Raw genomic sequence first — 26,575 nt, forward strand, 5'->3', positions numbered from 1 at the left:
CTATAGTCACATGAAAAGGTCTTGCTAGCTCTAGATCTAGATTAGATTAGCAGAAAGCGTTTGCTTGCATGATATGACATGCTTCCTTTTTCCTCTATTTGTGTGCTGCTGAATAAATGTAATAATTTTTTTATCCATTTTTTTCCTTTACCATCATGTGTACCGTGTTTGTGTGTTATTTAGGAGAATCTGTTACAGTCAGTATTGCCCGTGTATATTTCGATGGAGATGAAGCTGGCCATAATGGAGCGCTGTAAATGCAAAGATAAGGAGGCACACCAGCGGATGGTCAAAGACAATAACTTTCACTGTCTGTATGTCAAGAGGCACGAGAACGTCAGGTAAAAATTTCCATACACACACACCCTTTGGATCAGTAACTAAAAGAAACATTATTTTGAATAATGTATATACAGTACACATGTATCCTCATTGCGTGTTTGGAGCTCCAATGATCTGTCTAAGAGGTTGTGTTTGTGTATGAAGGGGATGTGGGTGTTTTAAAGAAATGAAAGATATCGATCTTGCTTAAGTTTGAGCATGCTCACCGTGGAAGTGAAAGTTTGTAGTTTTACTTCCTGATTACAGCGCTGTCCTGTTTGGCTTAAAGTTATTTTGAGGTTCAAAATGAATCTAAAATATAAGAAAGAGAAAATAATGAAGCTGCTGATTTTACCCTCGTTAAATTTTTTTTAAAGATATTTGCTTTCGTAATCTTTGACGGTTTAAAGTGGTATATTATAGTATAAAGTTGAAGTATGTGATAACATTACAGTGCAATTATTTTAGAAACATATTAGGATTGCGATTTTAAACTGCCATATGTAATTATTAAATGTACCATCTTATATTTAAACATATGTATTAAGGCTTATACCAAATAATGGGACCAGTGATCTCATGAAGAGGATGATTGCCAATATTCATTTATTAATCACCTTCAAATTATTATTATTATTTTTTCCTCCCTACTTAGTTTCCCCCCTAAGTTTCTACTACCACTCAGTCGGGAGGGCCGGTGACTATCACTGCTGACCGCAATTTTTTCGAACTGCTTGAAAACTGCCCTTTTCAAGCAGGGGCGGTGTAACACACTCGGAGGACATTGCTAGAGCCGTGATTATTGTGGGAGCACTAAGCACTACCTCCCATCCTTCCCCTCTGAGAGAGCTCGGCCAGTCAGCTATCTCTAGACCTCCGGCTGCGAGAAGGTTACAGCATCACCCGGGAATCGAACTCACGATCTCCGGATGATAGGGCGAGTGCTTTACCACTGCGCCACCTGTAAAGTATTTACAAGAGCCAACGGTTTTTCTCTCTCTTGTGCTGCGGAATTGGGGGTAATCGTCTCTCCCCTGCTCGGTCTTAGTGCGCGTCTCTTACTGGTATAATCAACATCTGTGCGCGCGTGTACTGTTTACTATAACACTGTGACCACGTGTGTGTGTTTAAAACATCTTTTATTTTGTGTCTGTATGCGTGTGTGTACATCGCGTGTGTAAAGCAAAAGCAAATCTCGTTAGAGAGGTTAAAGATCCATTTTCTCTCTTTGTATCGGCCTGCTCTTTGTCATTGGACACCGTGCCCCTTCACACACACACACACACACACACACACTCTTCTCTCTGCTCTACACTGCTCTGTCACGATTCTTTTCAAAGGTAAAGTGCAGGTTAATTTGTTTTATTTTTACTTCCGATAAAACGGCCTTCTGTTAACGTGCGTGTGTGTGTGTGTGTGTGTGTGTGTGTGTGAAGAAGTCAAATGAGACAGGAAGAAGTGTTACTGTGTACAGTAAGACAAGAAAAGGGGGAGGGGGTCTAATGACTCCTCTCCTCATATTTTTGCTTCACATACAAGCACACACACACACACACACACACACAGCGCCTGCGCGCATAAACGGAAACACTTATCTGTCTGGATTTATTTTTCCTTTTTTTAAAAGTAAAGTGCAGATTAATTTGTTTTATGTTTATTTTTTATTTTGTATTCATTATTTTTATGTATTTGTTTTTTTGGTCTGTGGAACGAATAATTTGAGTTTCCATTATTTCCCATGGGAAAATTTCCATTTTCCCATTCCCACTCGGAAACTTTATTTTGAGTGTTTTGAAATACGAGCCCGCTTCCGGGAACGAATTATGCTCGTAATCCAAGGTTCCACTGTACTTCTAGTTAGGAACCCAGTGAACCAGTGTACGAATATATTTAATGATGGAAACTTTTAAATCTCATCTTTTACTGCGCTTAAATCATCTGCTCCATTAGTCCTATTTTGCAAACCATGATACATGGACATGCATAGAGAAAGAGTATCCAATGTTGTAAACATTAAAGCAATTTTTGTAAGTCGCTCTGGATAAGAGCGTCTGCCAAATGCCTAAATGTAAAAGAGTACTCACTATTAGCTGCTTTTCTGTCTTTCTGAAGCCCACGCGGTCATACACATCTAATTACACAGCACATGGGCGTGTCCGACAACAATGCAGGATTTGTTTCATGGTCCAGTATTTTCATTTTATAATCACTGACCTATGAGACCTACAGTATGAGAGGGATCTTATTAAGAGCAGTTCATTTATTAAGTGATGATGTACATTTCCTGTTTTATGTAAAAACATAGTTCAAACAATCGGTTAAAATATCTTGTACATTCCTGTGAATATGATCATGCTTTATTTTACCTCCATCGTTAAAAATCTATATCCTTTCTCGAGGGGAAAAAAAAGTCAGTTTATACTTTTTTTTAGCAGTACATCAGCTGTTTGAATAAAACTTTTTTTACTTTAAAAAAAATTGTAAATATTTGCTTTTTGTGCGCAGTACAGTTAATTTTCAAAAATAACTAAATAAATAAATTAGCGAATTTAGACTTTAATCTTTTGTCATAATTAATTACAATTTGTTGCTCTGTAGTTGTAGAATTTAACCCAGGTTTGTGTTCAAGAAAATCTGCAGCCATGTCAGACGGCTAAAATCTTCAGGGTTCCTTACTGACGGTCACAGACGTGTACACACCTCTATACACACTTTTCATCTTTGCGGCGCTGACCTTCAATATTAAAGTCGATTGCATAACCTTGCTCATTCATCCTGTCACCTCAAAAAGGCTTTTGAACCACATCATACAGGCTTGAATCATTTTATACACGCGAAATTGCTTTGAATGGCCAAACATTGAATCAATGCGTTTGAATTAGACTCTGTATCCACTGACTCACAAGTAGTAGAAGGTCATGAGTGTTCGTCATCAAGGGCTAACGTGAAAGCGAATTAGCAGACTGCGCTGAGATTACGGACATGGGAAGTGTGAGGCAGAATTTTAAATAAAGACTCGAGAGGAAAAGTTTTCCCTTGGACCAGGCTCCGAGCCAATCCCTGTGACTTAGCGCTGAGATCCCAATGAGACACCACCGCAAATTTCTGCTGTCACAGTGAAGGGTTACTCAAAGATCATAAGAAAGGATTGTTGTTTTAACTGACTCCTGAGGCCAGTGAGAAGAGCTGGAGTCGGCTTAAGTTTCTTCCTGCTTTAATCTGGGAATCTGTCAAGGATATTAGTTTAGAAAAAATAATGTTGTTATACTAACTCCAACCTTGGCGTCGCCTTTCAAACTGCACTAGATTTGAAAAACATTTAACTGAGAATAGTTTTAAACATGTGTTGCTGTTCATTCAATTTTATGATTGTCTCTCCTATGATGGCTGGACAAAATAATTAGCAGGATCTCTTTGAGCTTAAAAATTTGTATTTGGACCGGAGTTAGAGGAATGGTCACCTGTTGTTGGTTCATGGTATAAGCATTTCCAGTATGATGATTTGAAAGTGTGTATGTGTAAGAAAAATGTGTCTAGATAATAATGAGATGAATGAATGATGAATGAAATGTCTCTGCTGAGCAAGCCAAGGGTGACGGCGACAGTGGCAAGTAAAAACTCCCTGAGATAGCAATAGGAAGAAACCTCGAGAGGAACCAGACTCAATCAGGGAACCCATCCTCATTTGGGTGATAACAGATAGAAATAACATCATGTGTGTTGTGCAGGTGAAAGTTCAATATAACAGAAGTTCTTTAAATTAACATAAAGTCCAGTTCAGCACAAGGAGTCAGTAGGTGCAGAGGGCAGATGGGGTCTGGGTCACTGGAAACACAGGAGCAGCATGCGTAGCTTCAACCATCATAAAGCAGAATCCAGCTGGAGCTGATCTTTCTCTGGATGCCTCAGGATCCTCGCAGGGTCGGCCTTTATCTACTGAAGCTGGCACAATCTCCGGATGCCTCGGGATGGGTAGAAAAATACAGAACAGATGGAGAGAATTAGCGTAGTTGCCATTCAGGATAGATGTACAGTACTGGAGTATGAGGTTATAGGATGAGTTGCGTGTATGCCAGATTAAAGAGATGTGTCTTGAGTCTACTTTTGAATTGGGAAACCGTGTCTGAGCCCCGAACAGTGTCTGGAAGGCTATTCCAAAGCTTTGGAGCTAAATATGAAAACGCTTTTGTAGATTTAAAAATTTTGGGAACTACCAGAAGTCCGGAGTTTTGTGATCTTAGGGAACTTGGTGGATTATAGCGTATCAGAAGACTATTAGGTTAGGTATGTGGAAGCTAAACCATTTAAAGCCTTGTATGTAAGTAGTACTATTTTGTAATTAATTCTAAACTGAACAGGTAGCCAGTGCAGGGATGATAATATTGGGGTTATATGATCATATTTTCTGGATCTAATGAGAACCCTGGCGGCTGCATTTTGGACTAACTGAAGCTTGTTTATTGAGGATGCAGGACAACCACCTACTGTAGTAATGCATTACAATAGTCCAGTCTGGAGGTCATGAATGCATGAACTAGCTTTTCTGCATCAGATACGGATAAGATGCTCCTAAGTTTGGCACTATTTCTGAGACGGAAAAAGGATGTTTTTGTGATATTGAATTTACAAAGGACAAGTTACTGTCTAATATCACGCCCAGGTCTTTTACTGTTGAGCTGGTAGTAACAGTACATCCTTCTAAAAGCAGGCTAAATTGTGAAAGCTGTCGTGTGCTGGTTTTTGGGCCGATAAGTCATTAATGGCCGATAAGTAATATCTCCGAATACACCCATTCCCCCAAAAAAGTCTGAAAAATCTGAAACCCTGGCCTCCCAGGAACGTCTTTATAGCCCTAACATGTGTAAATGGCTTAAAGCGAGGTCAGGTGGATGGTGGATGCAGCAAAAACTCCCAGCCGAGTTCCTGTAACGTGCAAGTATTGCGGTAGGAAGTATGAGGTTGTTCATTGTCCTGCAAAAACAGAACGCCTTAGATGATCGAACCAGGTTTTTTTTTTTTTTTTCCTTAAAGGAAAGGGTCATTAAAGGAGTTCCTGGCCCGGAGTTTCAGACAAGGAAACTTTCTACTGGTTAAAAACTGTGCATTAGTGTAGCAGGAGATTATATAGAGAAATAAAGAGAGTTTTTATTCTTATAACAGTGTTTTGTTTTGCACAATCAAAAGTCTCGAGTTGACTTGAACACATCTTTTTCTAATTCTAATTTCTGGTTCTATAAGCAAAAATGTATTTACAAGTAGAAATTACAGCAACTGCTTAAAACACCGTCATTGTCAGATATTGTTTAATGGATCAGAACTGCTGCTGTCCCACACAGAGATGATTTCCTCCTTTAGTGCATCAGTTGCTCTGAACCGATTCTGATAGTCTGCTGATTTCAGATAAGCTCGTAGTGGTGTTACGGCTGGTTTTGTTCCATCTTCTGTTGTTAGTTTCTTGAAATAAGAAAAAACTAAAACAAATAAAATGTTGTGTCTTAGTGTATAAAATGTCTATGCTATGGATCAAGACTTTTGGTCCATTCTGAATATATATTATATTTATATTATGTATAATGCAGGTGATTTTTCTGTGAAAGAGTTTAAATCTAATGGCTGATGCACAATGTTTTCTCATAGTTTTTTTTTTTTTTTTTTTTTTTTACTTATAGATGTACTTAAGCCGAACTTATACTTAAGTCCTCTAAAATTCTCCCTCATTTTCCTTCTCCATTTCAGCATTCTTTACGCAGACATTGTCGGTTTCACTCGTTTAGCCAGCGACTGTTCCCCCAAAGAGTTGGTGATCATGCTGAATGAACTCTTTGGGAAATTTGACCAGATTGCCAAAGTGAGTGATTCATTTATCTAGAATAGTTGTATTTCTTTTCGAAATAATAATATTTATGCTTGAGCACTGATGTTCCCACCCCCCCGTATGTTCTGTGAGATGAATTGTATGGTTCAGTGGTGATGATGAGGTCTTGATCTCTAGCAGAACTGTACAAATGATATGTTTTTGTGTTTGTGTGTGTGTTTAGGAGAATGAGTGTATGAGGATAAAGATCCTGGGCGATTGTTATTACTGTGTGTCCGGACTACCTGTCTCCTTACCGAGACATGCCAAAAACTGTGTCAAAATGGGTTTGGACATGTGTGAGGCTATTAAGTAAGTACACCAGTGCGCTTATGCGCACACACAGATATTAAAACACACACTGAGCGAAATAAATTACTCATTACATTTTTTCATTATCGTGGCAGGCTGGTTCGGGAGGCGACAGGAGTGGATATTAACATGCGTGTGGGCGTGCACTCTGGAAACGTGCTCTGTGGGGTGATTGGTCTGCGCAAATGGCAGTTTGATGTCTGGTCACATGATGTCACCTTGGCCAATCACATGGAGTCCGGAGGGTTGCCTGGGTACAAAGAATGCTACACTTTAAATTCACTGTTTCTGAAAAAGTCGATTGAGATGTTAAGTATTGCTTGTATAAAAAAAGGATGTTGCTCTGTTTATAATAATATAATAATGTGTGTTTAGTCGGGTGCACATCACCGAGGCCACTCTGAAGCATCTGAATAAAGCGTATGAGGTGGAGGAAGGAAACGGCCACCTTAGAGACGCTTACCTGAAAGAGCTCAACGTCAAGACTTACCTGGTTATAGACCCCCGGGTCAGTACTTAAGCATTTCGAATAAAATTCTGTTTAAAAAAAAGTTTATTTTTCAAATGCATTGGTATATTTTACCACTACCAGAGCTAATTTCATTGCATTGCACTTTCTGTTCATCCACTGCCCAGCTTAAAAAAGTTACACATATGATTTTGTTCAACACCTTCAGCTTTGATTACAGTGCTCAAGTCATGTGCAATTCCTCATTCTTTTACTTTTATCCTGAGTTCTTTTCATACTGTTAAACAAGCTGAACATTGACTACTCTAAAATATATCCAAGTTTTATTTCTATAGTATTGCTCCTTGAGATATACTATACACACTGATATACTAAAATCTTATCTGCTGAGAGTGGGTGTACTGTTTATTATTCTAAAATGCATATGAGAAAACAAAGGTCAGTTCTCCTCAATTCTACAGTCACCCATCATTTGGTCAAAAATCGGCTGTTTTTGTAACAACCCCAGCAGCGACCTCCTTTTCCCTCTCATACTGTATGTTCCAACCGCTCAGCATTCAGCGTCATCAGTATACTAATCATCAGCCTGATCGCCTGTAATCATCGGCACCTGTTTCTCACTGGTTCATGCCTTAAGTTAGATGTTTTTGTATTGTATTTGTTTTTGTGTTGTATGCTTGAATGATTCATAGGTCACTGAGTGACTTAACAACCCAAAACATTTCTCTGAAACTGCTGAGGTACAGGGACTGGACTGAAATGAGAGACAAAAACTTGCCCAATATGATAGTCCTTCAGGATGCCTGGAGATCTAGTCCTCAAGATTACATAAAAAATAAATAAATACAAGAATGTCTGTTTTTTTTTTTTCCAAGCAAAATATGAAAAAAATGAGAGGTTGCTCAAGACTTTTCTTGCTGTGCACTGAACACTGTGCGGTATGTCAACAACATGATTTGGGAGAAAATGATTAAGAACCAGGTTTCTCTAGATGCAACCTAGATGTCTGTATGTGATAAACGTTGATCTGAGATGTTAAACATCAGTTTTTTTTTTTTTTTGGGTAGCTCAGTGATTAGCAAGGCCCTTAACCCTCAACTGCTCAGATGTATAATGAGATAAAAATATAAGTCGCTCTAAATAAGGGCCTGTTCCGAATACCGTAAATATTAAAAACATATATATCTTTTGTGTGCTGACCCAGTCTAAGGACCCGTCCCTGAGCAGCCGTAGCGTTCCTAAGCAGCGTGCGAGTGACGGTTTAAAGATGCGAGCATCAGTGAGAATGACGCGCTACCTGGAATCATGGGGCGCCGTGAAACCCTTCTCCCATCTCCAGAGCAGAGAGGGCTTCATGACGGATCCTATGGTGAACTGCAAGAACCGTTTCAAGGTTCACAACACACACACAAACACGAATGCGCAATGAATCGCTATTATGTCTTTTTTTTTTCCTGATTATTGTTAATGATATTATTAATGAGACTTTGTTTTTCTCTCTCGTCAGGACATCCCCATGAGACCAGTACCCTTAAAAGTGACAGAAAGGTTAGTGATACCTGAGACTCTGGTGAGCGTGTGTGTATGCATGCACGCAAATGTCTTTTCACACTAGTAAGTCTATGCAAGATAGAAGTGCTGTAGGCTGTAGTATCGCCTACAGCACACAATTCACCTCAGTACACAGTTTAAAGTGAATTTCAGTGTAGAATTTTCAGTGTAGCGTAACTATAGTTTAAATGATCGGGTTCAAAGCAAAATGAGAGAATTATTATTTATTTATTTTTTTCAAATGAAGCAAGAAGTATTGAAAACTGCTAAAGAATATTTTGTGAAATTTTCTTTGAGTTGCAAAGATGTTAAAAGCTGAAATATCTACGGGGTACTTGCGCAATGTACTACGGGGTACATACGGGGTACTTGCAAATTAAACTCGTTCCACAGGTGAGATCTTAAGACGAAAAATCGTATTGCGAAACACATTTTCCTATAGAAAATAATGTAAATGATTACCAATTTCCAATGCTATCGTCAGATTTTTGCAAATTAAAAACAATCAAAACATTTAGAAAAGACATGTAAATGAAGTAAAATATGAAATAAATAGTCATTAAAACTCGCTTAATCTTCTATGATTCCTCTTGGCACCGGCTGCTTTAAAAACCAAACTGAAAGCGGCTCTGTTTTCTTCTTACTACCGTCCTTAATAACATTTTTGGGACCCGTGATTTCACTAAATAAAAAAACCTAAAAAAAAAAAATATGTAAACTCGTTTTGCTCGGCTTTCCAAAACGTAGCCGGTGTTCAGTTCGGCTTGGTTGTTAGCTCATATGTTAAAAATACTTAGTTGCAGAGGGAAATTTCCAGCAAAAGTACAGTTATCAGCGCTAGCTAAGTATCCGAGCTACAAGCATGCTGCAGAGGAACCAGTTCTCCATTTCCATGCATTTTTTTTTTCACCCCAGTGTCTGTATATTTTTATGACATTTATAGAGAGGTTATATTTGACACCATGACTGAGTTTTCAGGTTTAGTCAAACAGAACAACCATACAAGTAGAATTTAGAGAATCAAGAATCATTTTCGCGGGCTAGTTTCATTAGGTTTAGAAAATCTCATCTTGCATGTTCCTTGTTGGTGGTGTTGCTAAAACAAACCTGCGAGTGTGAACACAGTGTAAGAGAAAAAGAACAGCAGAGTTTTGATGGTTGGTGGAGCGTCTTTTTTTTAATTTTATTTTATTTTGCCTTCACCCGTCATCCTGTGGATTTCTAGAAAGTAGCCAAAGCAAACTCAAGCATGCAAGTATTGGATGCTGTACTGATGCTAAAGCTTCATCAGCCAAGCACATGCTAGCTAGTAGGGAGACATTTTTTTCTCGATGCACAACGGTTTTATGTAAATTCTGTTGCAATTTTATCTCCTAATAAACAGGTCTCTGGAAATCCCTGCTCTTTCTCCCGCTCTCTTTTGTGTTGTGTTAAAGTTGACTTTTATCCCCTTGTGCAGCTTTGATGAGTCACTTGAGGAGTCTTTGTCCTTTCCTGCCCCTCCCTTCAGCGTGAATAAGTGAGTGGATCCGTGTTGGCTCCGAGGACGTCCCCCCACCCCCCGGCCCAAAAGTTCACCACTAACCCCCCTAACCCCCCCCCCCCCCTTCGTTCTCTCTCACTCCGCTTGTGTTACTGAGCCCACGGCAAGCATGAGCTATAACAACCACTCCTGTGCTGAAAAATGGACCTTTTTACTCCTCTGCAGGATTACTGCACTGGCACTGCGCTAGATACGATAGGAGAAAGTGTGTGTATGTGTGTGTGTGCCTATGTGTGTGTACAGTACGTATGTGGGTGGGTGTGTGGGTGGGTAAGGAAATGGCTTCTCTTCTCTCCCTTTTCCTTCCTAATCTGTATAAGGGCTCCTTCAGGGATTTAAACTAACACAAGGCATCCTGCATGCCACACCTACACGTATAAACCCTCACCATAGACACACATACATGCACATGCACAAAAGCATACACACACACACACACACGACTTGATGTTCTCTCTGTCATATTAAGCAGCTTGGCCTGAAGATTGTAACCAGCATGACAACGGCCGTGACCTCCACACTCCAAGCCCTGCTGTCTCCACATACCTTTCTTTTCCTCGTCCTGATTGTGTGCGTGTGTCTGTTTTTCATATTAAGTGTTTGACGTCGCTAATGTCTCCTTTTCCTGCAGGAATAAATCCCAGAAGACCAAGTTTGATGAGCAGCTACACAATGAGATGATCACCACCATCGATGAGCTGAGCTCTAGCAAGTGAGTCCTTTTAATAAATTTTTTTATTTCTCTATACGTGTGTTCTTTATTATGTTTTATATGGATGTGATGAGCTCAAACTAAATAAATAAAATCGCATCCTACTAATTTGACAGATTTTGTCGTACACACAACCATACACAGTAGAACATAAACATAAAGCACTTAATAAATGAATGGATAAATAAATGAAATATAAGTTCAGCCAGAATACAATGTACAAAAATTTGAATAAGAATTTAAAAAGAAAAATATAAAAGCTAGAAATGTAAGTCAAACCAGAACGTGTGATGAAATTTCTTGGGAACTCCAGTTTCCTCCAACACTCAAGAGATATGCAGATTAGCATTTCTTAATTGCCCACACTATGTGAGTGAGTGTGTGTGCGCTTGTGTGGCCTCTGATAGATTGGCACCCTGCCTAGGGTGTCTAAAGTCGCCTGGGATGGGCCTCAGCCCTCCTGTGAATAGTAAATGTGTAGGGACATCATCCTGAAAGGAGTTCCTGGGAGGCCAGCGTTTCAGACTTGAGTGAAGCAGCCAGTCTGAGAAAACTTTCTACCTTGATGGTGTCCAAGTCCACTAGTGTAACACGGGGATAAGTGCATTAGTGTAGCAGGAGATTATATAGAGAAATAAAGGGGGTTGTTTTTACCCTCAGAACTGTACAGTCAAAAGTCCCACTTTTTGAGTTTAAACAACAAATTTAGCCTAAATATACCATTTTTAAACCCAGATTTCTCAGTTTTCTACTCCTATACTGCCTGCTCGTGTAATATGAGTGCATTAGTGCCCCAAATGTCTTATTCTGCCGCGGATTGTCCGATATTTTCAGTTTCTTGCTGATCTAGTGTGAGCCTTTCTAACTCAAGTCAGAGGAACTGTTATGAATTTCTACCGCTTATGAACAGCAAATTCCTGATTCTGGGTAATCTGTCCGTCTATGTGGGTGGGAGTATGAGGATAAAATGTCAGCACAATGATTACGTTTCTATGGGAAAATATTTGGTGGGGCCATAACCCAAAGTGTCCTTAGGATGAGCACAAATTAAAAAGCAAACAATCTTAATAGGATATTAAAACAGCTTCTTGGTGCTACAGCTCCAGATTTTTGCAGAACAGACACATGAAACATCCACTACCAGGTCACAAAGTCGCATGATGAATAGTTTGTGCAGATAAAAAAAAAACATTTATTTATTTTTTTATGAGGATTTGTGGATGTTGTGCAGGGATCTCCAAATTAAAGACTTTTTAGCGCAATGTCGGTTCCCGTCCCTGGTATTGTACTTAATCTACATTTGGAAGAGATTGGTAGGAAAAGGCAGGACTGTCCTGCTAACATCATAACCTATATGAATTCAATCAGTTATATCCCGAGTTTGGGAATGTGTACGCAATCATGCGTGGAATGTAATCCAGGCTTCTACATCCTTGTATAGAATACATCACATTTGCTTTTTAGAAATATATAATTAAGGCATTCTGTTTTAGAATCGGTCGTATGAAGGAAACCGCACAAACACCGAGAACAAAAACACTTCTGATGTTCTGTATGTGCATGTGTTTTTGTTTGTTGTGTGCAGGCAGTGGGTGAAGTCAGAGGAGATCTCTGGCATCATGCTGTGGTTCACTAAACGTGGGCTGGAGAAAGAGGTAAGCATCTTAAACACAATAAACAGCACCCAGTACACGGTGTACATTCACAGATTCCAGAGGTTTGCTAACAAGTTTAGAAAAACAGTCCTCTGGGGTCTTTTATTGTATTTCTGCATCAAGTGCAAAAGTTTGCACCCCATTATATACTATTATAAAGCTAAACATGACCAGCTTTGCCCCTTTAAACATACTGTGTAACGCGTTACTGTAATTCAATTACTTTATAATTATAAATATGGTGTTAAAATAAATAAAATGCATTTAAAAAAAATCACATTTTGTGCGGCAGCATTAGTTCATGAGCATGCGCTTTAGTTTTTTAGATTTCATGTTGTAACAGGTTTGCTTTTTTTGAATGGGCGTGCCGAGACACGAGGTGAGGTGGTCTTACGGGAAAAGGGGTAAAAAAAAAACGAGGAAGAAAAAGGGTTAAAGGGGGGAAGAGGGCGAAAAAAGGGGGGAGGAAGGTCGAGATCCATTAACATTAATTATCGCCAGCCGGCCCGACCTGGCCTCACGCACCTGCAGAAGGGGACGCCTACGCACACCACAGGCGCTCGCTGTGACCGATGTTTTCCAAGCAACTCCAAAGTAACATAATTAGTAATCTGATTACTTTTTACATGTAATAATCAGTCATGTAATCAAATTATAATTTTAAAGTAGTAATTACTAATTTGTAGTGATGACTTTTTTTGAGTAACTTGAGAAACTGACTGAAAGTAGATTTATGTTCTTTTGTTGGAACTTAGCACCTTTAACATATGACTCCAAGATTAATATTCCAGCTGTGAAATACCGTTAAGACCAAGAATGTTCCAAAACTGTTCCAAGAATGTTTAGAAAACTATTTGCAGTTCTCACCAGCATTTGAAAATTGCACTTGAAATTTAACAAGACAAACATTCCAACTTGAAATCATCTCTTACTGTTACGAAGCACCGACACTGGAGACTCCTTCCTTTAATATTTAATAAACCTCTACTCACACAACACATCCACACTTTGTTTCTCCAATGAAATCTTAATTATTTATTTAGAAACAATATGATCTTATGTACAGTAAGATATGTAACGTCCAACTTTATCTAATTAGTCTGGTTTGTTCTGTGTTTATGTTTATATGTTTATTTTTTTTATTCCTCTTTCAGTACAGGATGATAGAAATGCCCATTTTTAAGTACTACATCATCTGTGCCACCTTCCTCTTCCTGTGTATCTTCATCATTCAGATGTTCGTCACCAAACTGTGAGTGATGTACAGTATATAAACACACACACACACACACACACACACTCAAATACCGAATGGAATAGATGAGACATATTTAAATGATGCACGTTTCCTGTACTGCAGTAGGTCACGGTGTTTCCCTTTTTGTCGTCTTTCAGACCTACGCAGCTGGCACTGATGTTTGCATTGTTGGCGTGTGTGTTACTGCTGACCCTCGCCATCTGCTTCGCCGGTCACATTCAGGTTATTAACGGCTGGCACCTGCCGCTTTTAAACACACTCAGGATGGATTGTCTGAGGATTTGTGTGTGTGTGTGTGTGTGTGTGTCTGTGTATTAGGGTGCCACCTTTAATTTATTCTTTTTATCAGGATTAGTGACATTTCAGTGGGTTAGTGTCCTGTACAGATAAATGCCCAATCAATCCACTATTATTAACGAAGCACAGGCTTAATAGTGTATTGCTTTAGTAATTGTGTGGTTGTATAAATTTGTAGGTTCCATCAACCATTCATATGTAGACTTCCTGTAATGTGTGTGATGTCATGTGACAAGTCAATCTTGCATTTGATTGGCTGGAGACAGTTTCTGAAACAACTGACCTCTAAAAACAGACCGACATTTTCTATAGTGTCTGTCAAACTTCCTCTGTCCAAAACACACACACACACACACACACACACACACCTTTGATTCCAGGAATTGTCTAGGTCCACGTTAGGCCTCTGTCTGTCTATGCATCCATCAATCTCTCTGTCCATCTGTTTTTGTCTTTTAATCTCACTGTTTATTTATATGTCTCTGTTTCTCTTTGTCTATCTATCTGTCTGTCTTAGTTCTTCTCTTTCTTTATCTATCTGTCTCAGTCTCTTTCTTATTTCATTTGTCCATCTATCGATCTATCTGAGTGGGTCTGATTATTTATCAATACCGCAGTCTGTCTACCGATCTGCCGCCCTCTGTTTGTCTGTGCGTCTTTCTTTATCAATCTGCTTATTAATCTCTATCAATCCATTTGTCTCTATCTACTGGTCTACCTTATTATTGATTTGTCTGTCTGTGTGTCTTTTGTTCCTTCTATATATCTGTCTGTCATATTTATCTATTCTGTCTATCTACTGAACCGTCTGTCTCTCTCCATCTGCCTTTCTGGTTACCTATCTGTCTATCTTTTTTAGTCTGTTTTTTTTTTTTTTTTTAGTAAAACAATAATTGAAATTTGTTTGTTTGTTTTTGGTACCTCGGTCTGCAAGTGTTTTGCAAGACAAGCAAATAAAAAAAAATAATTTTAACTTAATAAGTAGTACGTATGCGTTTTGTCCGGCAAGCGCCACGTGATCACAACTGATCCAGTCGTTCTTTCCGTTCTCTCCTGCCGTGGGATTATGGGTAATCATCTCCCATGCTTGGTCTCAGTGCCCGTGCGTCACACATATATTCATAACATTCGTGCGTGCGTGTACTGTGTACTATAGCACGTTTACTATATGACCACGTATGTGCGAGCACGTAAAGCATTGTATAATGCAGTAGTGACTGTTCTTTAGTAACTTTACTGCAACAACGGCCCTTGTGAAGTAAAAAGTTAAAAATCTGTAGCAGTGTCAGAGATGAATATGTTTAACGACAGTGCAATGTCAGATTTCCATGACGTCCTTAAAAGGAGGCAAAAGCAAGTGTCATTAGAGAGGTTCTCTGTTAAAGTCACACAAAAAAAATAAAAAGATTCCAGCAGAAAGCAGTGATTCCGTGTGTGTGTGTGTCCTACACAGTAGCCCTCCTCCACACCAGCTACGATTCTTTTGAAAAGTTAAAGTGCAGGTTTTATTTTTACTTGATACTTTGTATTAATTATTTTAATATGAATATTTCTGGGATGTGGAACAAAATATTAGAGTTTCCATTATTTTTTATGGGGAAATCTGTTTTGATATACGAGTGGTGTGGTTTACAAGCCCACATCCTGAACAAATTATGCTCGCAATCCAAGGTGTTACTGTACATTTATTTGTACTATTTCCACACATATCTCACTCTCACAATGTGTACCTAATGTATTTACAGACTTTATTGCTTTTTTAGAAACTGTTTCCTGAGAAGTTAGACTCCTGCCAGTGGTTACCGGCTGTGTCCAAGGCCGTGGTCAAGAAGCCTTTGGTGCGTCTACTGCTAGCAACTGTCGCTACCACAGTCATCGTTATCATTGCCCTGTTTGACCTGGTAAGTAAGATTTTTTCAGCCTGGAGGCGAATGTGCAGCGGCTTCACAGAGCGTTACTTCATTCATCGCAAAAATATTTTCTCATTTTTCAGCGTTTACCCAGCGACGATCTGCACTCTGGTGTTTACTCTGTTTCGGACAATAAAAGCAGCATAAATGAACCTCCCTTCTGCTTGCCTGTAGGTAGAACACACATATTGTATAATCTTTAATTAGCTGTAATAATTTAAAAAGTTTCAGACTTATAGAAAAGTTCTTATTAGACTTTATCACCTGTAATGTATTTCGGACCCAAGCTGTACTTCAGATCACGTCACATTTGTAAGTTCTCACTTAATCAGATTTTTTTCTCCCCTCTCAGTACTCGGTATATAGATGTATCCTGACGTTTCTGGTGTGTGGAGTGTTTGTGAGAGTGAGCTTCGAGCTGAAGATGGTCTTTCTCGTCATCGCTTCAGTCATTTATTACATCATCATAGGCTGGACCCAGCACGATCTGTTCAACAAATACAGCTGCTTGCTTTATGGAAATTCCAGCAGGTGCACACACACACACACACACACACACGCACAGACATGCAGTCACTGCTCCATAAGTATGTGTTAGCATTTGGAACTTGTGATGTGTGTAATTACAGTTGTGTGTGTGGGTGTGTTTGGGTGTGTGCTAGTTGCAGTACCGAAGAACTCGAACATGCACTGATGAGCGCCGGGCTGATGAAACATCCGCAGATCATGAGCTGCATCTACATCACACTCTTCCTGCTTACAATGCTGCTTATATCACATCAGGTATACACACACACTGTCTCACACACACGGTAAACATGATACCTTTTTCCATTTCATGTTACATCACTCAGCCATTTTTGAGAACCAACGCTTTGCATTATTGTTATTGAGTGTGATTCATAAATTTTTTATTTACAAGAATAACACATCCCTGTGTACACTACAGCTAATCTGCTAAAGCACTGATTGTAAAAGTCGTAGTGTATGCAGGGATGTGTTATTGTTTAAAAAAAATTTATAAATACTGGACAGCGGAATGTTAATTAGCGATCATTAGCAAAAGTTTATCAGTTAGCTAGATATTAGATATTGACTTACAATCCTGTGCAAAAGTCACCCCTAATTTTTTTGAAGTAAATTAAATGACATAAATAAAAAAAAATTGAATAAATGTTTTACTGCGAGAGGGTTTTGGTTGTTTATGTGACTAGGCAGCTCAGCAGCAACCTCGTTTCCCCTCTCGTCTGAGACAATTAAAATGTATCTAATATTCAAGACCGTCAGCATATGAATTTAATCCGCTCAGGAGGCGAGTTTTTAAGGTGAAAATTCGTATTGCAAAACATATTTTCCCATAGGAAGTAATGTGAATGCAGATAATCCGCTCTATCCACTCAAAAGTATTACCAATATTATAAATTTCCAATACTATAATCATATTTTTGCATATTTAAAACAATGAAAACATTTTAAAAAAGACATTAAATAGACATGGACATTAAACCTCACTTAACCCTAATTCATGATTCCTTTTGGCACCGGCTGCTTTAAAAATCAAACTGAATGTGGCTACATTTTCTTCTTGCTACTGTCCTTAATACCATTCTTGAGACGCATGATGCCCCCCTTTTGCTTGGCTTTCCACAAACGCAAACAAGTTTTGAACGGCTGCCCAACTTTGCTTCGGTTCAGTCGCCCGTCTGCTGAAAATGCTTTGTATGGCGAGGCCAATTTCTTGCAAAATTTCAGTTCCTAAGAAGAAAATTCTTCCTTTCCACTGTAAAACCTGTGTGTAGATTAGATGTTTCTCTATATCGACCCCTTGATGGGAGAAGCTGAAAGACTAACAACAGGATTTTGTTTTTGTATTATAATGCAAAGATCCCCGGTTGATGGCTTTAAAAGGCATTTGTATTTTCCTTTAAATAAAAATCTAATAGTTAAAAGAAAAAAGGGGGAGAAAGGGGGAAAATGTGCAGTTTGTACTTTTTAGAAGAAACTGAGGCGCTAGGATATTCGGTTATATAATATAATATGACCTTTAAAATTCACAAATTGGTTTGATTAGTTAAATGTGAATTTTATTTTTACTAGTCCATGACAGAACCTTATGTTTTTAGGTTTTAAGGGATTCTTCCAGGTAAAATCTTTCTAACGATCCAATTGGGTAAAACACTTCCTCTTCCTTACAGGACGAGTTCTGCTGCCGTCAGGAATTCCTGCTTAAAAACAAGAACCGAATGGACAAGGACGAGATCGAGCTGTGTGAGAACTTGACACGGCTGCTGCTGGAAAACGTTCTCCCGGCTCACGTGGCCGCGCTGTTCGTGGGCGAGAACAAAAAGAACGAGGTGGGACTGCTGTCCACTAACACTTTACTAAACCAGAAGTACAAGGTAGGGATCAGTGGGAGTGTTTAAATCATCCAGCCATCCATTTGTAGCATGCTGTTCCGAGTCATTCCACACCATGGCATGCCGTAATGCTCCACGCGATGGAGAACATAGAGCATGTAGAAGCTTTAGAGCATGATAAATGTAAAACCAAACGTAATCCATGACTCACTTTTACTTTTCTACAAAAAGTGGAATTAAAATGAAATGATGGTTTGGACGCATCATTTAAAAAAAAAAAAAAAAAAAAAAGCTCAAATCCTTTTTATACAAATTAACAACAAAGTTTTCCTTGGGCACATAGAAGGAAATATCAAAGAACACAAAGGACTCAAGAGAGGTGACTCAGTTCCAAGAACAACCTGATGAAGCCACAGCAGATATGTTCTCTTGATTGTTATATTTTATTAAAGTTAGCCCTAAAGCAAGGTTAAACTAGCTCCTTTTATAAGGACCCTTAAATTCCACGAATAATGTGAAGAACAGCCAAAGCAGAATATGAAAGTTCATCATGTAACCACTTCAATTGGAACAGGCCTGACTGGGATAAATCTTCATTCAAAAGAATGAGAGCAGTGATGTAAAACTTTTCATAATTTGGTCAAAATGGAAAATATTAGCCATGTAAGCACTCGGTCTAATCATTTTCCTACTTTGTTGGAATAAATACATTCTTTCTGCATGCATTTTCCATATGTGGGTAATATAAGGCTGCTTTCCTGGAGGGAAGATTAGTGTTCTTGATAAGCCACTTGCACTCTCGTCCTGTTTACGAATTACAGGAGCAGTACGCATGTTCTTCTGAAATTGTTGTGTAATTCAAAAGAACAGCAGAGAAACAAATCTTCTACCCGTGACAGAATCTGGGTCCTTCCTGGTGTCGTCATCTACGGAATGAACTGAATGAATAAATGAATTAATTGAACTAAATTTGGGTTGCCAGATCACACAGACAAAATCCTGATTAGGCAATCCTGATCAACTCTAATAAAAAAAAGAAAAGAAAAAGCATCCAAATAATACTCATTGAAGTTGAATTATGTATTTGCATACTTTATATAAATCTAGTTTTTAAATACGTGCCTAAGACATTTTTTTTGGCACAGGATGATTTAAATGTAGCCAAATTGGTTGGAAATTACACAACCTGGCAACACGGTTCTCAAAGTTTTATCAGAATAATTTCTATAAAATTCAAGATTTATTCCCAATGGAGCTGCAGCTACGTGTCGCTTAGTAAATCTTTCTAACGAACAGAGCTTGTGAGTAAAATTAAGTACCTCACTGAGTGTTAGGAACGTAACTCGATGTTACGCGGTACATTAAAGTGCAAGGCCCTTTTTAGACTGATCTCTGTGCCGTGTTAATTCGTTCAATTCCACAGTATTATTAGCTTTTCTTTTTAACACAGTGATGTTAAGATAATCCCAGTTAATTCCTTTAAGCCCGTGCTGCTACTTCCATTACTGAGGTGAAGATAATCGTAGATAATCCAGATGGATGTGGAGGTGGAGGTCTTAATGGTGGTCAGTGAGTTTACACAGACGGTGCAGGATAAAGTAAATCCCACCTTATATCCTTTGATATTCCCCTCCAGAAGCTGATGATGCGCCGGATCAGGTGTATTAGAGAGTTAAAGCTGTGGAGATTAGATTTTGCTCAGACGTTTGATCGGCATTGATGAAAAGTCAGTTTGCAGGACCATCACGCAGCAGGACACGACTGAATAACGTTTCAACATCATGTACAGTGTACACGGGTTCTGCCGTTTTAAACACCAAGCACATTCCTGTCTGATATTTTCTCTTTCTTTCCTTCCTTATTCAGACCCTTCTTTGCATTTTCACACTTCTTTCCTTTTATACTTCCTTCCTTTCTAATTCTTCCTTTTATCTTTTGCTTGATTCCTTTTTTCTTCCTTTCTGATATTTACTACTTTTCTTTCCTTCTGTCCCTACCCCTTTATTTTTTACATTTTGTTTCTTGTTATATTTTTCCTTCCATTTTCTCTACTTTTCTTTCCCTCTATAAGTCTTTCTTTACTTTTATTTGTGTCTCCTTTCTGTTTTCTTCCTTTCTAACAATTTTCACTAATTTTCTTCCCTTCTATCCTCCTTTCTTTCCTTTTTCACTCATTTTTCTTATTTCTTGACTTTTTACTTCTATCTTTTAATCCTCTTTTCTTTTTCCTTTAGTCTCTCTTTATTTCTGTACTTCTCTCCTTTCCTTCTTTTTCATCTTTTTTCTTCTTGTCTATTTTCCTTTCTTTCTTTACTTTTTTTCTACTCCTTTATTTTTTTCTTTCTTTCCTATATTTTTCTTTTTTTACTCTTATCTAGTTCTTTACTTACTTTAAAAAAAAAACATTTTGTATCTCCATTTCTTCATGCATCTGTTGCACCTCCGTCTCTCTGTGCTGGTTGTTGTGACCCACATTCTGTGTTTGTACTTGATTGGTTGGTTGTGTTCTGGTTTTATCAATATTTCTGTTAAATCATAAAAATTGTCCCACTACACTGCTCTGAAAGATATTTCTTTTTTAGAAAAAAATGTTTAAAATAGTGTGTAAAAGTTTGTAATTTGAGATGAAAAAGTTGTACCTTTTAAAATAAGTTCTGTACATATTGTGTTCTGTAGAAATGGTGTGTGTCTGTGATTGTATACATAGTGATGTGATGATGGTTTTCATTTCCCACACCTGATATTAACAAGTCATGTCTTCGTGTGTGTGTTTTCTCCAGGATCTGTACTACAAGTCGTACGATTGCGTGTGTGTGATGTTTGCTTCAGTCCCTGACTTTAAGGAGTTCTACACCGAGTGTGACATTAACAAAGAGGGACTGGAGTGTCTGCGTCTGCTCAATGAGATCATCGCTGACTTCGATGAGGTGAACCATCAGCGCTCATGAGATCTGACTGAGTGTCGTGAAGCTCTGAAAGAACGCTCAAAACCTTGCTCTCATTTCTGCCCCTGCAGTTGCTGTCTAAGCCTAAGTTCAGCGGCGTAGAGAAGATTAAGACTATCGGCAGCACGTACATGGCTGCTGCAGGTCTCAGCGGGACGCCAGGACAGGAGATGAACCAGGTATCACACTGCAACATGAGCAGCAAACCTGCACTACAAGAACGTAGTGATATTATGTTTGAATTTAATAGTTAGAAATGTACAAACTGGCATAACGTCAAAAACTACAGTAAACATTAGAGATGGCACAATGCCACTTTTTTCTTGTCCAATATCCATTTTTAAACCTTGAGCTGATTTTGATTCCCATCACACATTATCTCAGTGTCAGTTTTTAACAAGTCCTGAACTTAAACAAAAATTACTTAAACATAAATATATATTAAAAAAATCATACATGTTTTAAACAAAAAACGAGGAATATTCACAATAAAAATTATCTACTGTACTTGTTTTCTTATTCTCATTATTATTGGTACTTTGCCTATTGAAAATCCATCTTTTTTTTGGCATCAGTGCCCAGTCTAATATTGATTAATATAATAATTCATAATAGTATTAATAAAATGTTATTGTGGACATTAAATTATTATTTTTTTTATTAACCATATTGTAATTAGCACTGTCGCCTCGTACCTACAGAGTTGAGGGTTCGATTCCCAACCCAGATCTTGTTTAGTATACATTTAATCGTGCATGGAGTTTGCATGTTCTCCCTTTGCTTTATGGGTTTTCTCCGGTTACTCCGGTTTCCTCCCACAGTCCAAAGACAGATTAGACTAACTGGTGTTTCTAACATCCCTTTAGTGTGTGTGTGTGTGTGTGTGTCCTGTACAGAATTGGCACTGTGGAAGATGAATGAATAAATGAATATTGTATTTAATTTATATTTACACAATATTCATACTATTAACATTTTGCTATAATGTAATTATAAATTAGAAATTTCCTATATTTTTTCTGAATGTTTACTTTTTTTTGTACATAGTAAATTGAAGTTTGTGATTTTTTTTTTTTACTACTATCAAACCTAAATATTCCTGTATAATGAAAATATCTATTATTATCCTGCAGTTTCATCCACCTCCAGTAGGTTGTTTTTATGTTATCAGCTTTTGCTACCAAGCAATTAATGATTAAAAAAATAGTTTAATATTTTAGTCAGTTATTGTAAAGAGACCAAATAATATCAACATGTTCATGCTGTTAAAAACAGTTTTCTGTTTCACGTTCCATGTTGTAACCATGAGCGCTTTGTGTTGGCAGGACCGCGAGCGGCAGCCGGCACAGATCGGCATCATGGTGGAGTTCGCCATCGCTCTGGTGGGAAAGCTGGACGGCATCAACCGGCATTCGTTTAACAATTTTAGACTGCGTGTGGGTGAGTGGAGCAGAAACACACACACACACACACACATTCCTATTGACCGACCTGTCTGGTCTGTCCTGTATCTTTCTGTGTCAGCTGATTAGCTCGTCAGGGTAAAGTTTAGGACATTCTGTTCTCTGCTCTGAAGATTTGAAGTTACTCCAACCTGAATTAATGCAGTAGATTCACCTGCACCAGGGCTTCAGCTCAGTGGGAGGAATTTCATTTATTCTATCCATCCATCCATCTGACCATTGTTCATTTATCCATTCGAGTATCTTTCAATCTTTCCATTCATCCATCAATTCATTTATTCAATCACCCAGTTGTCTTCTTCCATCCATCCATCCGTCATCCATCCATTTATTCGTTCATCTGTTTACATCATTCAACTTTCATTGCTCAAGTCACTCATTGATTCAGTCATCCATTCACACATTTATTCATCTGTATTTCGTGTCATCTGTAAATCAATCTATTGTTCATCTGTCCATCCATCTTTTCATGCATCAGTTTGTCCATCCACATATCGCCAGTATGTTTACTAAATCATTTATCCATTTACTCATCTGTTTACAGAACCTGGAGAACATTATCTGTTCATCCATTAATTCATCTAATAATCTGTCCATCAATTTAAATGTATTGACTGTTTTATTTATCAATCCATTAATTTATTCATCTCTACATCTGTCTATCTTTCCTTTTATCTGTCTGTCTTTCCCGTCATCATCTATGTATTCATTCACCAGTTAATCTTTTCAGTCATCCATCTTTCATTGGATCCATGAATCTGTTCATTCATCCCTGAACATATCTTAAGTAACGTTTAATCTTGTCAGAGTACTGAATATTCCTTTTTTTATTATTATTATTTACTGTATATTCCATTTGGTTTTATTTCAATAAAATTTCTCCCAAAGTGAAAAAGAAATGAAACACGACGATGGCGTTCGCCCTGAGCAGAGCTGCTCGTTTATCCGACTCGTTTGGCTGCCGATTTTTTTGGCGAGGTTTCCGTACTCTAGCTGCACATACCTGTGGTTTGGTCCTGTGCTTTTCCAAAAAACATGGGAATATCTATGAACTCGAGATTCTGTTGAAGCCTGACGCATGAAACACTGAATGGAAAACTTAAAGAAGGCTTTTGTCATACAGCTTGGGCGGATAGCAAGGTTAATAGTGGAGGAATGCGGAGCTCATCTGCTGTGTCTGAGACGGTGATCACAGAGGAGCCTACGGGAAAAAGTCTGCTCTCAATCGCTCAGTTTTAACTCAATTTAAGTTTTTCAATGACAATTTTTATATGTGTAGAGAAACACATTTTTTCTCCCATAATAAGAACCAGACCTAATTTTGATCTAGCGACTTATTACGTCTCCAGCATATTTTTACAAAGTGACGTCGTTCTCACTCACGGTTATAAATAGGACTTGACATTTGACTAGAATTTGTGTGGTCAGTGACATCACTGGCTTTTTCTTTTTTTTAATACAGCGGTTAAAAACTTTTAACTGTTCACTCCCACAGCACGTAAAACGCACATTGTCGTAAGAATTGCATCCTGCCGAAGTAAATATTTTGTCAAAGTGTTTTCAAAGCTTGTCGACTGTGTGTTTGTGCAGGAATAAACCACGGGCCAGTGATAGCAGGGGTGATCGGAGCACGCAAGCCGCAATACGACATCTGGGGAAACACTGTGAACGTAGCCAGCCGAATGGAGAGCACCGGAGAACTGGGCAGGATCCAGGTACTCACAGAGTGCATGTCCCAAGAGCCAGTTATTATTTAGTGATGCTTGGTAATAATGAAAATCTTTGCGTCGTACACGCCTTGTATACAGCGTCAGGAGCTGTTACTCACAAACTAACTTTTCTCTAATATGTACTTACTGTGTCCACTTCAGATTTTACAACATACTTTATAGGTTTCCTTTAACACTAGGGAAAATATAATTATTTTCTTACAGACTTCATGTAGAGCTTTTTCTCTACAAAACCTTTCATTTTTCTTGATCATTAAGGGGGAATAATAATTAGAGGGAATAGTAACGGCACATGATACAAATGTGTAAAGGAATTTTATACTTTCTTTTATGCAGGACATTTTGAATTCCTGCAAGCTCTCATCATTTATTCATCTCTTTCCATTTATCCCTCCATCCGTATGCCTTTCATCCATTCATATATGTCTATTTATTCATCACTGTTCTTCCATTTATCTACTCATCTGTCTACCCCGTCATCTATCGTACTTGTCCATCCATCTGTTCACCTATCCCTCTTTCTGTCTAGCCATGCATATCTGTTCTTCCTTCTATCTACTCATTCAGTAGCCGTTTCTGTTCGTCTGTCTATCCCTTCATCCATATCCAATCATGCGTCCATCCATCTCTCTTTACGTATTCCTCTTTCCATCTAGCCATTCATCCCCGTTCTTCCTTCTGTCTACTCCTCCATCCATCTCTGTTCATTCATCCATCTGTCTATTCAGCTGTTTCTGTCAGTTAGGGTTTTAATTTAGCAACGCTGCAGCACCAGTAACTCTGCTTTCCTAACTTTACCAAGTTCTTAACATATTAGCAGCTTAATATTTCAGCACTGAAGTATTTACATCTGCGTTGAATAACGTCCATTTCTTTGCTTCTGTTATAAACGAGCTGTATTTAGATCCGCTTTACAGTCACTGTGATTTAAAGTTGTTGAAACTAAGCATAAGAGTATCATGAGCAAACCTTTTAACGACTGTCTGAATGGAAACGTTCAGCAATATAATGTGCATTATGTGTTGTAGGTGACGGAAGAGACGTCGGATGTGCTGCAGATGCTGGGTTACTCGTGCGAGTGCCGAGGTCTGATCAACGTGAAGGGCAAAGGGGAACTCAAGACGTTTTTTGTATGTACAGATTCTAACAAGCAGCAAGGAATGGGGCTCAGCTGAAAGTACTGCTAATGTACACACACACACACACAGAAGGCTGGATAGGAAGAGTTTTCCTTTTTTATGGTATTTCTTGGAATGTGTTTTTTTTTTCTTTCTATGTTGTTATACAAGTCTGAGAGAACTTCCAAATGTTAGACTGGGACAGAAGCCTAAAACCCCGACCTTTGAACAAATATACGTTTTACAAACTGGACGCGACTGAGCGTTCCCACCTCATGCTGGAGAGTGTGTTTGGGATTTTGTTTTCCGCCGACCTTAAACTTCGTATGCACTGTTCCGATCCTTAAAAACTGTAAAGGCAACAGACAGAGCTAACAGAAGAGGAACTTGTGAATTGAATTCTGCTGATCGTCACCGTATGTCTTCGCCTTACACCTGACATCTCTAACAAACGAAGGGACCTGCACAGTAAACCATGAAGAGGATGTGATATTATTATTATTATTGTATTAATATTTTTTATTTACTAGGATATGATGTGAAGCTTTTGGAAGAACAGTAATCTTTTTTTTTTCTGAAGCTGTGGATAGACTTGCTGCTTAATGACTCAAAACTGTTTAAAAAAAAAAAAAACAATTCAGTTTCCGTCTGTCATTTTATGTTGGTCCAAACTTAATAGGCATCAATGTTAAATAATTTAAGATGAAGCAAAAAAAAAAAAAAAAAAAAGTCAGGAAAGACTGTAAGGGAAGTATTTCTGAAACTTTTCTCTTAACGCACATTGCCTGCCATTATGACTCCATGTTCTTGTTGCACTTATTCCTGTTATCTCTGAGCTGCATCTGCTTCTCTCTCTTAATGCAACGATGTGAAAATCAGTAAGAGGAAGAAAAGGAAAAAAAAAAAAAGATGAGATCGGTATAGGTAAAAAATTATTCCGGGTGTACTGTAACATTGAACTGAACTGAATCTAACATCTTTTGTCATGTTAAATTTCAGTATAAAATGTTTGAATTAAACCTGCTGTACAGAATCGGTCTAGAATTAAAAAGTTTGTACACATTTAAAGCATAAGACCTG

At 38.3% G+C, this 26,575-nt stretch overlaps 1 protein-coding gene across 4 annotated transcripts in view; it reads left to right on the plus strand.

Annotated features, from left to right (window-relative positions):
• adcy7 (adenylate cyclase 7) overlaps positions 1-26,569 on the plus strand; it is a 78,530-nt gene extending 51,961 nt beyond the window's left edge. For 3 of the 4 annotated variants that reach the window (XM_053493514.1, XM_053493513.1, XM_053493512.1), the window contains 22 exons: positions 184-341; positions 6,058-6,169; positions 6,360-6,487; positions 6,583-6,741; positions 6,863-6,995; positions 8,161-8,349; positions 8,464-8,504; positions 9,967-10,026; positions 10,682-10,762; positions 12,348-12,417; positions 13,572-13,669; positions 13,813-13,897; positions 15,736-15,873; positions 15,966-16,052; positions 16,235-16,413; positions 16,545-16,665; positions 18,078-18,236; positions 21,020-21,166; positions 21,256-21,363; positions 22,510-22,624; positions 24,238-24,362; positions 25,406-26,569. In XM_053493514.1, the coding sequence (XP_053349489.1) occupies positions 184-341; positions 6,058-6,169; positions 6,360-6,487; positions 6,583-6,741; positions 6,863-6,995; positions 8,161-8,349; positions 8,464-8,504; positions 9,967-10,026; positions 10,682-10,762; positions 12,348-12,417; positions 13,572-13,669; positions 13,813-13,897; positions 15,736-15,873; positions 15,966-16,052; positions 16,235-16,413; positions 16,545-16,665; positions 18,078-18,236; positions 21,020-21,166; positions 21,256-21,363; positions 22,510-22,624; positions 24,238-24,362; positions 25,406-25,552 (2,640 nt within the window). In that variant the 3' untranslated portion in view covers positions 25,553-26,569. The remainder of the gene's footprint in view (positions 1-183; positions 342-6,057; positions 6,170-6,359; positions 6,488-6,582; positions 6,742-6,862; positions 6,996-8,160; positions 8,350-8,463; positions 8,505-9,966; positions 10,027-10,681; positions 10,763-12,347; positions 12,418-13,571; positions 13,670-13,812; positions 13,898-15,735; positions 15,874-15,965; positions 16,053-16,234; positions 16,414-16,544; positions 16,666-18,077; positions 18,237-21,019; positions 21,167-21,255; positions 21,364-22,509; positions 22,625-24,237; positions 24,363-25,405) is intronic. The other variant, XM_053493515.1, reaches the window with a different exon arrangement.
• Positions 26,570-26,575: the final 6 nt, after the last annotated feature.

The sequence above is a fragment of the Clarias gariepinus genome, chromosome 3 (assembly GCF_024256425.1).
Source record: "Clarias gariepinus isolate MV-2021 ecotype Netherlands chromosome 3, CGAR_prim_01v2, whole genome shotgun sequence".
NCBI lineage: Eukaryota > Metazoa > Chordata > Actinopteri > Siluriformes > Clariidae > Clarias > Clarias gariepinus.